The sequence below is a fragment of the Ictidomys tridecemlineatus genome, chromosome 1, assembly GCF_052094955.1.
Source record: "Ictidomys tridecemlineatus isolate mIctTri1 chromosome 1, mIctTri1.hap1, whole genome shotgun sequence".
In the NCBI taxonomy this organism is placed as follows: domain Eukaryota; kingdom Metazoa; phylum Chordata; class Mammalia; order Rodentia; family Sciuridae; genus Ictidomys; species Ictidomys tridecemlineatus.
Genome location: NC_135477.1, coordinates 144,519,853 through 144,536,695, shown reverse-complemented (window position 1 = coordinate 144,536,695; position 16,843 = coordinate 144,519,853). Strand labels below are relative to the sequence as shown.

Sequence of the window (16,843 nt, the reverse complement as noted above, 5' to 3'; positions counted from 1 at the left end):
CTAGGTTGTTTTCATAGCTTGGCTATTGTGAATTGAACTGCTATAAACATTGATGCGGCCGCGTCACTGTAGTATGTTGATTTTTCAGAATGGCTGTACCAATTTACAGTCCCATCAGCAATATATGAATTCGTACCTTTTCCCCCACATCCGTTCCAACATTTATTGTTACTTGTATTCTTGACAGTTGCCATTCAGACTGGAGTGAGATGGAATCTTGGTGTAGTTTTAATTCGCATTTCTCTAATTGCTAGAGATATTGAACATTTTTCATATATTTGTTGAGCATTTGTAGTTCTTCTGTGAAGGGTCTGTTCAGTTCCTGTGCCCATTTATTGATTAAGTTATTTGGGGTTTTCTTTTTTGGTTTTTAGTTTTTTGAGTTCTTTATGTATTTTGGAGATTAATGCTCTGAGGTACAGGTGGCAAATGTTTTCTCCCATTCTGTAGGCTCTCTGTTTCCATTCTTGATGGTTTTTTTCTTGTGAAGAAGTTTTTTAGTCTGAATCCATCCCATTTATTGATTCTGATTTCATTTTGCTTTAGGAATCTTGTTGAGGAAGTCAGTTCCTAAGCCAATATGATGGAGATTTGGGCCTACTTATTCTTCTAGTATGTGCAGGGTCTCTGGTCTAATGTCTTTATCCTTGATCCACTTTTAGTTGAGTTTTGTGCAGGGTGAGAGACAGGGGTTAAATTTCATTTTTTTTTAACATATGGAATTCTAGTTATCTAAGCACCGTTTGTTGAAGAAGCTATCTTTTCACTGATGTATGTTTATGGCACCTTTGTCTAGTGTGAGATAACTGTGTTTAGGTGGGTTTGTCGCTGTGTCTTCTATTCTGTACTATTGGTCTTCATGTCTGTTTTTGTGCCAATACCATGCCTTTTTGTTACTATAGTTCTGTAGTATAATGTCTGGAATTGTGATGCCTCCTGCTTCACTTTTCTCACCAATGATTGCTTTGGCTATTCTTGGCCTCTTATTTTTCCAGATGAATTTCCTGACTTAAGTATATGCTTTCTCAATGGGAAAAGTTTTCTTATTATTTTCCCCAGGAAGTTAATATTTAAGTGCTTCATCAGTGATCCAGCAACATTGCATCAATTCAGTCCTCATAAAGGAATCTGTTGTATCAGAATGGAACAATGTATAGAAGGAATGAAGTTGTTTCAGAGACCATGTCTACAAAATCTTCAGGAGAAAAAAGATCAAGTTGGGAGTGTGGGTGGCTGCTCAATAATATTTATTTTCTATCGCAAAATTGCAGTAATCTAAAAGCATGAGGCCCAACTGTTGTAAAAGAAAAAGACAAACTCACTTTTTTCCCTTTATTCAACATAGTTACTCAGCACAGTATTTCTGATATTATGTGTGTGTGGAAATGCACACGCATGCGCACATACACACACACACGTATACACATACACACACTCACCTAGCAGTTGTGCAGCAGATACTAACTAGGTGTCCTATTCTGCCAATTCTGGAGATAGCATCATATCCCACAGGTTGAGGACCACAAAACTACCCCCTAATACAGATACCAGTTGCAAGTAGTAGATTTTTGTGACCAGTACTTATGACCAACCAGCAGTAAATTGAGTTTTGATTAATTTGCTAAAGCAACTCAGAACTCAGGGAAACACATTTACCCACTTATTATAAAGGATATTATGAAGGATACAGATAAGAGATGGATAGGACAATGTTTTGTGGGAGGAGTGCAGTTTCCAACTCCTCTTTGTTGTAAGCTATCTGGAAGATCCCTGAATCCAGTTCTTTTTGGTGTAGATAAGTAGATATGATTGATTAAAAAAAATCATTGGCTATTGATGCTTAACATCTTCACCTCCCTGAAGATTGGAAGGTAGGGTGGAACTGAAACTTTCAAGTCTCTAATCAAGAGATTAGTTCTCCTGCAATCCCTGTCCCCCATCCTGAGGCCATCCGGAGTCCCCAGCCATTTGTCTCTCATTAGCATAAAAAGAGATATCATAGCCAGGTATAATCCTGGAGGCTGAGGCTGGAGGATCACAAGTTTAAAAACAAGGCTCTAAACAACTCTGAGAGACCATCTCTAAGTAAAATACAAATAGGGCTGGGGATGTGGTTCAGTGGTCAAGTGCCCTGAGTTCAATCCCTGAGAGAGAGATCATTTTGAAGATTTCAAGGGTTTTAGGAGTTCTGTTAAAGGAAGAGTACCAACAGTAAGTTTCATAATGCACCTGTGTATTCTTTACTCTTGATTATCTTAATAACTTACCTGCTTCTCACAAATGAAATTATGAGTAAAACTATGTACTGTTGTTATCTTTCTCCTAGTGACTGGTCTAAGTCCAACTGTAGCCTGCAGGTTAAGTCGAGGCTGCTGCCTTTTTTTTTTTTTTTTTAAAGAAAGAGTGAGAGAGAGTGAGAAAGAGGGAGAGAGAGAGAGAGTTTTAATATTTATTTTTTAGTATTTGGCGGACATAACATCTTTGTCTGTATGTGGTGCTGAGGATGGAACCTGGGCTGCACGCATGCCAGGCGAGCGCGCTACCACTTGAGCACATCCCCAGCCCCTGCTGCCTATTTTGATAAATAAAGTTTTTTTTTTTAACATAACCATGCTCATTTGTTTAGAGGCCTTTAGACTCTAAGGGCCTCAATGCCTAAAGTATTTATTGTGTGGCCTTTTGCAAACTTTGCCAACTTCTGGACTAAGACAATGTTAATTATAGTCAGATGGTAATATAGCTACATTTTTGAATTGTCTTATTCATCAACCTAAATGACAGGAAAGAACCCTAGATTGTGCATCTATGGATATTAGACTAAGGTTGGAGCACTTAAAGCAGGAAGACTACTCTTTACTCCTTGCCTTATAAGTTCACCTTTGTGTAGGGTGATCATAATTTTTAGTTTGCATAATAGATATTGGTAACTGTTTCTGTTTATTCTTAATATTGTCCCAATATAGACAATAAAGTCCTAGTACAGTCCCTCTATCTTGTGAAGGCTACCACTGAGAGGTGTGATGGGAATAGAAATGGAATACAATAGTCAAGAGACGACCATTGCATGGTAGAATTTAAGAGATTAATTTATTAAGGTTTGTTTCAAGGGTGTCCATGATTTGTTAAGGTTATGAGGGCTCAGAAGTTGCTATATACTAATGGTTATGATTTCTTATAATGAAAGGATCTACAGAAAAAAATCGGCAGGGAAGTCTGGAAAAATCATATGGGACATGCTTAATTCCTTTAGGAATATGTGATGATGAGTGCAAAGTGTTCCCATTCAGGAAAGCTTATCCAGGTTTAGGTGTCCAGGAATTTTATTGGGTGTCAATCACATAGGTGTATACTACCTGCAGGACTGATCTTGGTTATTTAAGCTCCAGACCCCCAGAGAAAAAGCCAGGTGTTCACTAATCTGCTACATCAAGGCCCAAGATCTCAGGGATACAAAAAAACACTCTTATTAGACAGAACATTCAAAAGCTTACAGATTAGTTCTCAGGAGTTGGCCAAGGTCTAGTCCTAAAAACAGGCCATTTGGGGAAAATGTGTAGGGTTTGAACCTTGGTCTCCTGAGGTGACTCTTCTCCGCGTTACATAATGTTTTTTCCAGCCAGAGTTTAAGCCCAGGTAAGTCTGATTCTAAGGTCTAGACTCTTTTCTGCCTGTAATTTTTAGTGGTATTTTATACTGATTTGCTAATTAAAAATTTCATCTTTCTTGATAACTATTTCTAATGAGATTTTTTTCCTGTTTACCTTAAGATAAGGACCCTGTATAAAGTACTTTTAAAAAATATTTTTAAAATAAGAAATGATGCTGAGATTTTTTGGTTTTAGTAATTTTTAGAAAAGATTGTTTTTATATTTTTATATATACACATATATTTATTATATGACAGTGGAATGCATTACAAATCTTATTACACATATAAAGCACAATTTTTCATATCTCTGGTTGTATACACAGTATATTCACACCAGTTCGTGTCTTCTTACCTTTTCTTTGGATAATAATGGTCATCACATTTTACCATCATTAATAACCCCATTCTCCCTCTCTTTCCCTCCAATCCTTCTTATATTTGTACATTAAAAAGTAGCCTATATGTAGCTTACTTGAAGAAGTGTTTTTTAACTTTATATTTAATACAGTTTTTAGTTTTAAAATGGAAAATGTGATGTATAATTAGAAAAGTTTTGGTTTGAAATTAAGAATTGCCTGCCTTATAGATAATAAATTTGAATATACCTACCCAACATTTTTTCTTTTGTTTTTTTCTGTAGGTATTCGTGGAAACCTTAGACAAATGTTTTGAAAATGTGTGTGAACTGGATTTAATTTTCCATGTAGACAAGGTACTACTTCTATATTGTCAAATCTCAACTTTTAAGAAAAACATAAATCTGTATTTGTCAACATGAAAATGAGTTTAATGAATAATACTTTTTTATTCCATTATTTATTATTTAATTCATAAATATTTTTTATCATGAGCTGGGTACTGTGCTTGGTAATGAAAATTCAGACCCTAATGAGTTTTTGCATCTAATGCAGGAAAAAATGGCTTTAACAAGTGTGTATAGTGTTACTAGGAACACACATGAACTATCTGCGTATGTCTGGGAGAAAATAATGGAGGAAATTACATTTAAACTGAATTTTAAATAATTAGTAGATATCTTACCAGTACGAAAAGAAAGAATGACCCTACCAGCAGAGACAACATACAGGCTTTTTTGTGAGAAGTGAAAGAGGCCTGATTTTGAAGAACGATTAGTGCCATTGACTTTGTACTTTATTCTGAAACAATTTGGTGCTTTTAAACAAATTTCTGTTGGCATTATTATTTTGTTGTTGTTGTTGTTTTGGGAGTGTATTGGCAAGAGATTTTTTTCCTGCATTATGGAGGTTGAATCAGTAATGAGAAGATTAGATAGGGAAGTCGAGTAAGAATCTCTTGGAAATTCCAGAAAGAAATTAACTAAAGCCCTAAGATGGGGATGAAAGAAAGAATTGATAGGACTTGATGACTTATTGAAAGCTGAAGATGAGAAAAAAATCTTACTGAGGTTTCTAAACAATATTGCTGAGTATTGGTAACACAGAATTTAGTAGGAAGAGATTCTACTTAGGTATAGGGTTTTATTTGTATTAAGTTTGCATAATCTGATTGATCTTTTTGAATGATTAAGCCATTGAATAAAAATTATAAATAATAAAAATTTTTAGCAAAAGACAAAACATTGGCTTTATTGAAGTGTAGTACATTTATATTAATAGTCAGCAGTTATAAGCATGTGGTTAACTGAGTTTTGGCAAATATATATAGTTAGGTAACCACTACCACAATCAAGATATAGCACAAGAATTTTTTTTTATTATTTGTGATAATCAAAAGAATACAATTTTTAATTTATCTTTTACTAAATGATTTGATTTTATATATGAACTCACTTTGAACAGATAACTTAATATTTTTAGAATACTACTTTTAGTGTTCTGCTTTTCTCTAATATATCTCAAGTTTTTTTCACACTTAAAAAGGCTACTGTTGTTTTCAGGTCTTAGGGCTCACAGTAATCAAAATTATGTTCCGGCACATAATTAAAAATTTAAAATGGCTGCTCAAGTCATCAGCTTAGGTAATATATTAGCAATTTTTAAGTAAATTGAAGATTTTCTTATGAAGTGTGGTAGTAGTAAAGTTCTTATATTTGTTACTAGAGAATGAAAGCTTTCCTTAAGGAAATTAAGTTCTCATATCTAATATATATGTTTTTAAAACTTCTATTTTATGTTAATATAATTTCATTTTAGATCAGATAATAAAGATGAGAAAAATAAGTGAAGCCATCTGGATAACAGAGATTGCCTAGTGTTAGCATTGTAGAATATATATATTTCTAGATTTTTTTGTACAAATGTACAGAAACAAATGTATCTTTTAAAAAAAAGTAAGGCAGGAACACATATATTGAGTATATATTCTCCTTTCATTTAACAATCTGTTAGTGTATTGGAACCTGCCAAAATTAGCTGTGTCTCTTCTCTTTGGGCTGAGCTCTTGTTTTAATTTTTTTTTCAATGTATTGAGGTAGATTTCAGGATGCCAAGAGTTAGAGACTAGTCAAGTAGGTACTTTTTGTCTCAACTTTTTCTGTCTAAAATAATGCTAGCCTGAAAATGGGATTGTTTTCACTTTTAAGCAGCCTTGGACTTCCATCTGTTAGGGATCTTCTCACTGGCTCAGCTCAGTTTTTTCTTAGAGGTAAATGTAGAGTTTTGCATACCATCTCAGGCTGCTTCTGAGCTACAACTCAATGGATGAAAGGGAGAAGTTGTAGAGAATTCATCCCCTTAGTTTAGCACTACAAACATGGATCACTAACTTTGTAGCCTCCGATATAACTGTTTCCATGTGGCTTTCTACCTAATCCCTAAGCCAGTGTTATGTATTTTCTTATATGATGGTTACCAGTTTCTCATTAAAAAATCTTTATTAATTTCTATATCAGTCACAAAAGCTAACGTTCACCATGAAGTAGTAGAACAGACTACACACACACACACACACACACACACACACACACACTCAAAATTAGTTGGGTATCCAGACTGGTGATGCATGAGAGGATATGAAAAGTTTATTACTCAAATAATGAGGTTTTATGGTAAGAGCAGGGAACAATTGGCTAGGAGTTTTATGGTAGTTAGGGATGAGGCTGGAGTAAGAGTTTCTGCATATGGGTCAAGTTTTGTGTGATTTAGCTTTCCCATCAGTGCAAAGGAAGGAGAACCCAGGCCTAATCAGCTTGTCCAGAAGTAGACAAAAGAGGAGGGGAGGCTGATGAGGCTCAAGGGCTATGAGCCATCAAACATCAAGAATGGAGTCAGGTGGCTGGGACTGGGGCTCAGTAATAGAGCTCTTGCCTACCATGTGTGAGGCACTGGGTTCGATCCTCAGCACTACATATAAGTAAAATGAATAAAATAAAGGTCCATCAACGTCTAAAAAAATATTAAAAAATAAAGAATTGAGTCAGGATCTTTATTACACTTAAGTTAGTGCTTTGTTAATAACCTCTACAATCTTACAAAAATGGATAACTTGATTTACTTTCTTTTTTATACTACATGTCCCTTTTAAGATTGCTGAGAGGTTCTGCTTATTTTCTCAGCTGAGTTATCTGCCCATGTCCTGAAAAGTAAGGCTCTGATTGGAAAACGCTGGGTTGTTGCCCCTACTTGGGACAAAAAAAAAAAAAAATCAGGTTGATTGAGCAAGAAAGCTGAAAATTCTAGGATGAGCTTGGTTTGAAGGGTGTATGAATTTGACAGTGGCAGCTTTGAATATATTTTCTCTCTCTGATCTACATTCTTCCGCCCACTCACCTATGATCAGAGAACGAGATCTAATGGGTGGCATAAGTGTCTTTCCTACCATTGAGTCAGGGGAAATTTAGACTTAAGAGCAGAGTGTTTTCTTGTAGCCTGATTTCTTGTAGTAAGGAGTTTTGACAACCTGATCTTAAATCACAGGCTAGAGAGACCTTTTCTTTTCACTTCTAAAGGAGTCTAGCCATTACTAATAGCTTGGTAACTAGAGCTGAATACTTGTAATCCAACAGAGAAGAAGGACTACTGTCTCAACCAGAGAGAGGGGGAAAAACTGTCAGTCAGAACAGAGGCTTCATTGAAAAAGAACTCCTGGAGGAGGTAGAGGGACTCATATGACATTTTAAAAATGATTTTTTTAAAAAAAGTACTTAAGGAGACTAGAAAAACTCTTCCAAGGTTTTAAAAATATGTTTTTCAGTCTAAAATGTTTAAAAGAAGAGGACAGTCGTATAATTGAGACTGAAATTAGAAGATCAGATGGAGGAAAGAACCTCAAAACAGGACTGAAAGATGAAGAGATAGAAAATATGAAGGAAAAGAGTAGAGACTTTGAAGAGTACATTTACTGTGTATTGTAAAAGTATTTTGAAGATCTTATCCACTTGGGAGAAAGGAGATTAGGGAATAACTAGAGCATTTTAGTTGGAAAACAAGATTTCTCAATGGTGAAGAAAGACTTAATATTTGTTTTACAAGTAATAATAAAATCTTATGTGTTCAATTAGTAGAGAGAGGCCAGACAGCAATTGTTAATGGAAAGTTTAAGTACAGTAAAATCTCTTATTTAAAAGGGAAGGAATAGAACAAATAAAATGCAATCAAACTAAGTATATTAAGGAAAAAGAGAAAATATAATTAAAAATATGAATATTAATACACTAAAAGTGATTTGAATGAAATAATACATTAAGGCAGAAATGATGGGTTTAAAAAGCACAGTTTATATAGGAAAGGAAGGATAAATTTTAGAGTATTTCACTTTATATTTAACAGTTTCCCTAATGGTTTGCTTTTCTAATACCCACCAAACATTATAATTGATATTATTAGTGTCCTTGTGACAGAATTTTAATTAATTTTGATTTATTTTAATCAAATGCTGATATCATTCCTTTTGGTGCTCATACTGTCCATCTTTGACCCATGAGAACTCCCTTCAGATTGTCCTCTGGGTTCTTTTGACTTGATCCTACACAGATCTTGATGGCTGTTTTGTGTTCTGGTACAGTTAGATGTTCTAGACTTGTTTTATTCATTCCCATTTCCAGATGAACCATCGTGTCTTCTAGTAGCCCTAGTTCCTTTTAGCAGGGAGATAATATATTGAAACCATGGTCTTCAGATGTTCATAATTACAAGGCTGGCCATTGTTTTAGGCCTTTTCAGTGGATGGAGTATCTTGTATATTTTCTGCTCCAGACCTCAAACAGCCATTTCTCAAGGAATCTTGGTTCCTCTTACTGGAAAAGGATGTTCGGAAGTGAGCATGTGGGCACCATGTTTGCCCATTGCTATGGAGGTGATGGTATTCCTGGTTCTTAGTGTACTGAGCTGGAAAATAGATTTATATGTACACATGCCACACATACAAAACTTTTTAAAAAATTTATATATATTAAAAGTCATTGCAGTAGGGCTGTAACTCAGTGGTAAGGTACATGTTTTAGCATTCATAAGGCCCTGGATTCCGTACCTAGCACCACAAAACAACCAACCAAACAAGCCCATTTAGTTCTTAATACTTCACCATCTAGTACAACACTACATAATTTATTCTAACCTTCTTTGCCATATTTGCAACTTACTTTGATTATCATAAGTATTTTTATTCCCATTATTCCCATTATTTTGATGTGTTTTACTCAGTCTTTCCATTCTGTAATCAAATTCCTGATAGCTTAGTGTCAGTATGCCAGTCTCTATCCTTTTCTCCCAGCACAGAAAATTGACCACAGAAACACCATCTCCTACCCTGCCTGCTAAGCAAGTTGTTAAAAAGTTTAGTTCCCAACTGGGGTTGTGGCTCAGTTGGTAGAGCACTGGCCTAGCATGTGTGAGGCACTGGGTTCAATTCTCAGCACCACATAAAAATAAACAAATAAAATAAAGGCCCATCAACAACCAAAAATATATAGAGAAATAATTTTTTTAAAGTTTACTCCCAATAAAGAAGGAAGAGAAAGAAGTTTCTGTATAAGTGTTAATCCTGATAAAAATTGCACTGAATAAAGTATAAGAAGTGACCCAAGTGATTAAAAAAAACTTTATAAAATTTTAAGAGGAAATATCACAAGAGTTTCAATGGATAGGTTTAGTGATATATCAGACATATTTGAGTAAGTAGTACACAAATTATCTATAATGAACCATAAAAAGAACCCCCCAAAAAAAGAAAAAAGAGGAAAATGTGAAAGATAGCCTTTGTGTCATAGAGGATAGAGTAAGAAAGATCTAATCAACATTTATTCTTTGTTTGAGAAAAAGAAAATAATAAAACAAATTCATTATCTGAGTTTCTAAAGTCTGATATTTTCAAGAATTAATGGAAGATAATAATCTGCAGGTAAAAGAATCACATTAGACTATATAGAAAGAAACCTGCACTTAGACTAATGATGGCAAAGTTGGATAAAAGAGAAAGAGCTTCTAAAAGCACCTAGAAATAAAAGATAAGTTTCCTTCACAGGAGACATAATTATTAGATTGGCAACCAGTTGCTCAGTAGCAGCAATAGTAGTTAGAAGACATTGTGTTCAATGAAAATAACTGCCAAATTGTGATTCTGGAATTGACAAGAATATCTTTCAAGAATATGGAGAAAACAAATAATGAGGAAATATGCCACCAGTAGGTCTTCACTAAAGGAAATTCTAAAGTGGGTACTTTGCACAGAGGAGGTCAAGCGATGAAGGAGAAGCATATTAAAAGATGAAGAGTAAAGAAAGCATAAATCTGTAGATAATCTAACTGAACCCTGATAGATAGTTATAGCCTTTGTGCAATTAAAACAAGCAAAAAAAAACTGTAATGTTAAATATAAGTGAAAAATAACACATAAGCCAGAAAGTGTAGAAATAGAGCTAGCATATTCTGAGGTTTTTGTTTGTTTCTTTATTTAATGGACACCTGTGTCTTTCATAATAAATAAGCAGCTCTTCAGGATACAGAATAGAAAATAGAACAGCTTTCTAGTATTTTTAGTCATACCTAAATATTTTGCATTTTCAAATTTTATCTGTTACTTTGAATTGTTCCCCCTCTGCTTTCCTTCACTCAGTTATTAGTAAATGTCTTCATTATTACTATTGCCACTATTTTATATATTTTCCCTTGCTATTTTTTTGAAAATACTACCAGAATTTTGATAGAATGATAAAATATAGTCCTAGATTCCTTTTGGATTTTTTTCAAAATCTTTATACCTTGGAGTTTCTTTCATAATATAATACTCAATAAAAATATAGGGTTTTGGGGGGGTGGGTAGTCATCTTTTACTAGATCCTTTTAAATTGAGTTAATCTCAAGATAATATTAGTCAAGGGGTTGGGAGATTTAGCTCAGTGGCAGAGCATATGCCTAGCATGTGCAAGACCCTGAGTTCAATCCTCAGCCTTAGGGGAAAAAAGATAATATTAGTCAAGTTACTTATAGAACTGATTTTTTTTTTTTTGATACTAGAGATTGAACCACCTAGGGGCATTTAACTACTGAGCCACGTCTCTAGCCCTTTTTGTATCCTTTTATATTTTATTTTGAGACAGGGTCTTGCTAAGTTGTTGAGGCTGGCTTTGAATTCATGGTCCTCCTGCCTCAGCCTCCCAAACTCCTAGGATTATAGGAGTGCATCACCATGCCCAATTTAGCAAACACTTTCTTAAAATTAAAAACGTAATTAAGTGTTGAGCCCAGTGTGCACGCCTCTAATGCCAGAGGCTCAGGAAGCTGAAACAGGAGGATCTCGAGATCTCAGCAACAGCGAGGCACTAAGCAACTCAGTGAGACCCTGTCTCTAAATAAAATATAAAATTGGGCTGAGGGTGTGGCTCGGGGGTTGAGTGCCCCTGAGTTCAATCCCTGGTACCGAAAATTAAGTAAAAATTTTGAGTTGTGTAACAGTTTGATATGTCCAGTATCTTCTTGGAAAACAATTACACTGAAATTTTAAATATTTTTTAAAGAGAGAGAGAAAGAGAGAGAGAGAGAATTTTTAATATTTATTTTTCAGATTTCAGTGGATACAACATCTTTATTTTATTTTTATGTGGTGCTGAGGATCGAACCCAGCGCTCCGTACATGCCAAGCGAGCATGTTACCGCTTGAGCCACATCCCCAGCCCTAAATATTTTTTTATTTAACAAAATTCAGGTAAAGATATTTGGAGATATATTTTAGAAACTAAACATTTTCTTAATATCAGTAGTGACTTTAGTAAAACCCAAAGACACCCATTTTCTTATTAATATTTTTCATCATAGCTTTTATTTCATCTGTTAACTCTTATAGAGCTAAAGAAGGATGAAAAATACCATATTTTGAGATCCTAAAATGCATGTTTTATTCCATATTTTAATATTCTGAGGTTAGGGTACATATTATATTCTATAACTTGTAATGATTTAATTGGCCATATTTAATTGGTACAATTTTTTTTTATCATCGGTGGTAGCATGATTTTGAAGAAATACCAAAATATGAAGAAAAATATTTAGATCATTTACAATTGTAAATGCAAGTTTTCATTAATTATCAAATGAGTATAAATGTATTAAAAACATTTATCATCAGATTATTTAGAAAGGTCATGACTTACAGAAGCAAATAAATAAGTAATTTAAATTAATAATTTAAAATAACATTTAGCTATTCTGTCTTAATAATTAAAGCATTGTGCTTTACTAGTTTTTAGAGTAGATTTACCACTCTGTTTTGGTCTCATTTTTTCTTAACTCCTATTTAGTTTCCTTGTGTAAACAAAATGAAATGTTCTTTGCAAAATACATCTTAAAATATTTATTGAATGCTTAATACAGCAGGATTATATGAAGGACGTGACTTATCTCTGTCCTTAAATAGTTTGTTGTTGTTTCATGAACTTTAATGTCTGTTTGTCTCTGTCTTCCTCTTACCTTCCAGAATTTAAAAAAAGAAAAATTAGTGTTACCTAGTCAGATATTTTACTATTTTAAAATTACAATAGTAGTATTTTGTTTAGAAAGAGTCAAATAATACTGAAGACTGTTTGATCAAATATGAACATTTCACCTTGTTCCCCTCTCCTCATACCTACTTACTGCCACCCACACTGCTTCTCTGAAGTTTCATCTCTTAAGTTTAATCTCTTAATGTTTAAGCAAGGGTAGGATTCTAGACTTTTTCTCTATGTTCTATGCCATACTTTATTTAAATTTATCTATCTCTAGATCCTTTAATATCAATGTATAATGTTGTCTTTATTTTTAAGGCAAGTATTAAATAGAATGCACATACTGTATTTTGTTTGACCACCCCATAGTCAGGTGTTAAAATAGTAAAATTTTACACTGTGGTATTGAGGACCTCATTTTTAGCTAAAATTATAGCAAAGTGCATAACTTTTAGGCTGTGAAAATGGGTGATAATGTAATGAAAGGAATCTATATAATATATATTTCACTTTAAATAGTCAGAAGCCCTCCACTAGACCAAATCAAGAATCTGAAAAAGGATAAAGAAAAGTAGAAGATCCTATTATATACACACACACACACACAACAAACACATTCAGATATATATACTCTTTGTCCATGAGTTCCATCCTTGACTTCAACCAGTTGTGGATCCAAAATAATTTTTATTGCATCTATATCTAACATGTGCAGATTTTTTTACCATTATTCCCAAAACAATACAGTATAACAATGATTAACGTGATATTTGCATTACATCAATTATTATATGTAATCTAGAAATGATGCAAGTACATGGAAGGATGTGTAGGAAGATGTACCTAGATTATACTTTTACATTTTATTCAAAAAACTTGAGTTTCTGCTTTGGTTTCCTTAGGTGTCCTGGAACCAGCCTTCTCCCCACCCCACCCCCAGGACACCAAGGGATGACTGTATTTGGTCATGGTTCTCTTTTCCTGCCAAATAGCTCTTGTAAACCTTGGAATCTCCAGAGTGATGACTGCCTTTTGTATATTGTTAAGATGACTAGTGCCCTGCAGACCCTAGTTACCTTCAGGATGGGGTGGGGAATAGTCATCTGAAAGACCATACATAATCAGGGCTTATAATTTCAGCTTAGGAAGAGAGACTTAAGTTTTAGTTGATCACCAGTGGCCAAAGATTTAGTCAATCTTCCCTACATAATATAGCTTTTATAAATGCTAAAGGACAGGGTTCCTAGAACTTCCAGATAAATGAACACATGTAGGTTCCTGGAAGATGGCGCACCTATAGTGGGCAAAGCAGCTCTGCAGCTCTTCCTGTACTGTTAACTCCCTGTCCATCTCTTTATATCTTTTGTAATATTCTTTATAATAAGCCAGTAAGTATAAGTAAAGTGCATTCCTAAGTTCTGGGCTGCTTTAGCAAATAGTTGAACTCCAAGAGAGGGTAGTGAGGAACCCCAGTGGTTTTAGCAGCTTTTTCACTGCTGTGACTAAATGACCTGACAAGAACAGATATAGAGGAGGAAAAGTTTATTTGGGGGCTCACAGTTTCAGAGGTCTAAGTCTAGACAGCTGGCTCCATTTCTCAGGGCGAAGAGTATGACAGAAGGAAGCAACTCACAAAATGATCAGGAAGCAGAGAGATTCCACTCTCCAGGTGCAAAATATATACCCAAAGGCACACCTCCAATGCCCCACCTCCTCCGGCCACACCCTATCCACTTTCAGATACTATTAATCCTAAGGGATTAATTCACTGATTGGATTAAGACTCTCATAATTGTCATTTCTCCTCTGAACTTTGTCTCACACATTAGTTTTAGGGGGATACCTCACATTCAAACCATAACACTCAGTGTATAGTTAGTTAGTCAGAAGCATCTAAAATAGAGGGCTGATTTGTGGAACTGAACCCTTTCTCTTTAGCATACACTGAGCTCTCTGACAGTAGATGATGTCGGCATTGCATTGAATTAGAGGACACCCAGCTGTGTTGTTGCGGAATTCATGCTTGCTTTGATCATATGGGAAGAACTGTACCACCCACCCACCTATCTAACACACACACACACACACATACACACACACACACGTACACGTACACACATACACACACACACCCCTATCTTTGGTCACAGGAGTGTAGTTGAGATTATAGAAATAATAAACTTTGTCCCTCCTCTCCTTAATAATAAATAGGATTATGTTTCTTTAAGGATATAACTCACTGGACCCTACTTTTCTATTTTCTGATTCTTCTGGATTTCTAAATTTGCTGTCCTAGTTGTTTTTGCCTTTGCCTTGAGAATCAATTTGCATCTTAGTTTCTATCACTTAAATTGACACATATCTTCAAATTTCTTAGGCATTACCCCCATTTTTAGGCCACCCATATTCTAAACCTCTTTGATTTTTCCTATAATACTGAAATGTATAGTTTCTTTCTTTCTTTCTTTCTTTTTTTTTTTTTACTGATCTATCACTTGTGTTGTGGGATGTTTCTGGAAAAGCAGTAGTGCAATGTATAAAGGTATAAGAAGGTCATGAACCCACAGAGAGACTGAGCTAAGGAGGTAGGGAAATTGCTGCAGTTTTATAAGCCTATCAATTGTGCTTTCTCATAAGAATTTGAATTTGTTTTACAAAGAAAAGGGGTGGTTCTACTTCTAAAGCAGAAATTTTAATGAATATCTATTCATTGGCTCTAGCCTTTCTGAACACTTTTCCTCTACCTATTAGCAATTAATTAAGATAATTTTATTATATGTTTAATCACCTTGACCTTTAATCAATTAGCTATATCAATTACAATCATTATTGTTAGTGAAGAAAGCAGGGAATTGGACTTGGGTAGCTTAGACTTAGGTTTGAATTATTGGTTTGCCAAATACTAGACCATGTGCCTCAACTGAACCAAATGTGAGAATAAAATCATATCACATAAGTATAGCATCAGAACATTTCTTTAAAAAATGATATCTAGTGCAGTATTGATGGTAGTAGAAGTGATAGTATTTAGCACTAGTTTCAAAAAAAATTGTTTCTGATTTGATTTTATTTCCTGGAAAAAAAGTAATTTATATAAATCTTTCTTCAAAATTTGTGCATTTGTTCTTCTTTGTAAAAGGAAAAGTGAGTAAATGATAGGATAGTTTTGGTTTGAAATCTTATATAAGAATTAAAGTTGAATAATATATTTAAAGCTTTTCTTAATTTTTTAAAAAATACGTAATAGGTCCCATGCTAAGCGCTTACATGACTCATTCATTTAATTGTTAGGCTAACCCTAGAAGATACCTATACTGTTTTCATCTCTATAAACACTGTATTGTGGGCTGGGGATGTGGCTCAAGCGGTAGCGCGCTTTCCTGGCATGCGTGCAGCCCGGGTTCAATCCTCAGCACCACATACCAACAAAGATGTTGTGTCCACCGAGAACTAAAAAATAAATATTAAAAAATTCTCTCTCTCTCTCTCTCCTCTCTCACTCTCTCTTTAAAAAATAAAAATAAAAAAACCCACTGTATTGTTTTTGTCTCTTTTGTCAATAAGGTAACAACAGACTCAGAAGTGATGTGACTGCTGAAGTTCATACAAATAAGTGGTAGAGTCAGTATTCATACCTATATAATTTTGGAGTCTGTACTCTTAACCTTATCACATTATGTTTTTGAAAAAAATTGTAGCACTGTATACTATCTTATGGAACTTATTTCAGCTCTGAATTATTTAATTTTTGTCTAGTAAACACTATAAAAAATATCTGGGTTATATTTTTACTTTCTAATGGAAGACACTATTTTTAGTCATTTTCAGATATATTTATAATAAAAGTTCTGAATATTTATATGTAGAGTGTTTTGAGGGTACACTATTAAATTACTTACAATAAAAAGAAAATTCTTTTTTTCCCAGTGTGTTCATCGTTTTTTAAATTGCCTACAGTATAATATTGTAACCTAACAATTATTAACTAAGAATCTGATATAAAAAGCCTTCCTATATCATTTTTTGAGTATTAAATATGACATTATTATAGGTAGGGGAATTACTGCACTTTTATGAGCCTTATCAGTTGTGCTCATAAGAATTTGTTTTACAAAGAGAAGGGGTATTTCTTCTTCTAGAATAGAAATTTTAATGAATATCTATTCATTGGCTCTGACCTTGAATGAAATATCATTTTGATATTATCATAATAGTGGTACAGTAGCTCCTCTTTTCACACATGTTCCAAGGCCTCCCAGTAGATGCCTTATACCACAGATATTACCTATGTTGGT

At 34.2% G+C, this 16,843-nt stretch overlaps 1 protein-coding gene across 5 annotated transcripts in view; it reads left to right on the top strand.

Moving 5' to 3' along the window:
- Positions 1–16,843, top strand: part of Ap3s1 (adaptor related protein complex 3 subunit sigma 1) — an 80,526-nt gene that overhangs the window by 53,062 nt on the left and 10,621 nt on the right. For all 5 annotated transcript variants that reach the window (XR_002485584.3, XM_021736035.3, XM_021736034.3 and 2 more), the window contains exon 4: positions 4,290–4,361. Coding sequence is in view for 4 of the 5 variants with exons in the window: in XM_021736035.3 (XP_021591710.1) it covers positions 4,290–4,361 (72 nt within the window). In the remaining variant the exon portion in view is untranslated. The remainder of the gene's footprint in view (positions 1–4,289; positions 4,362–16,843) is intronic.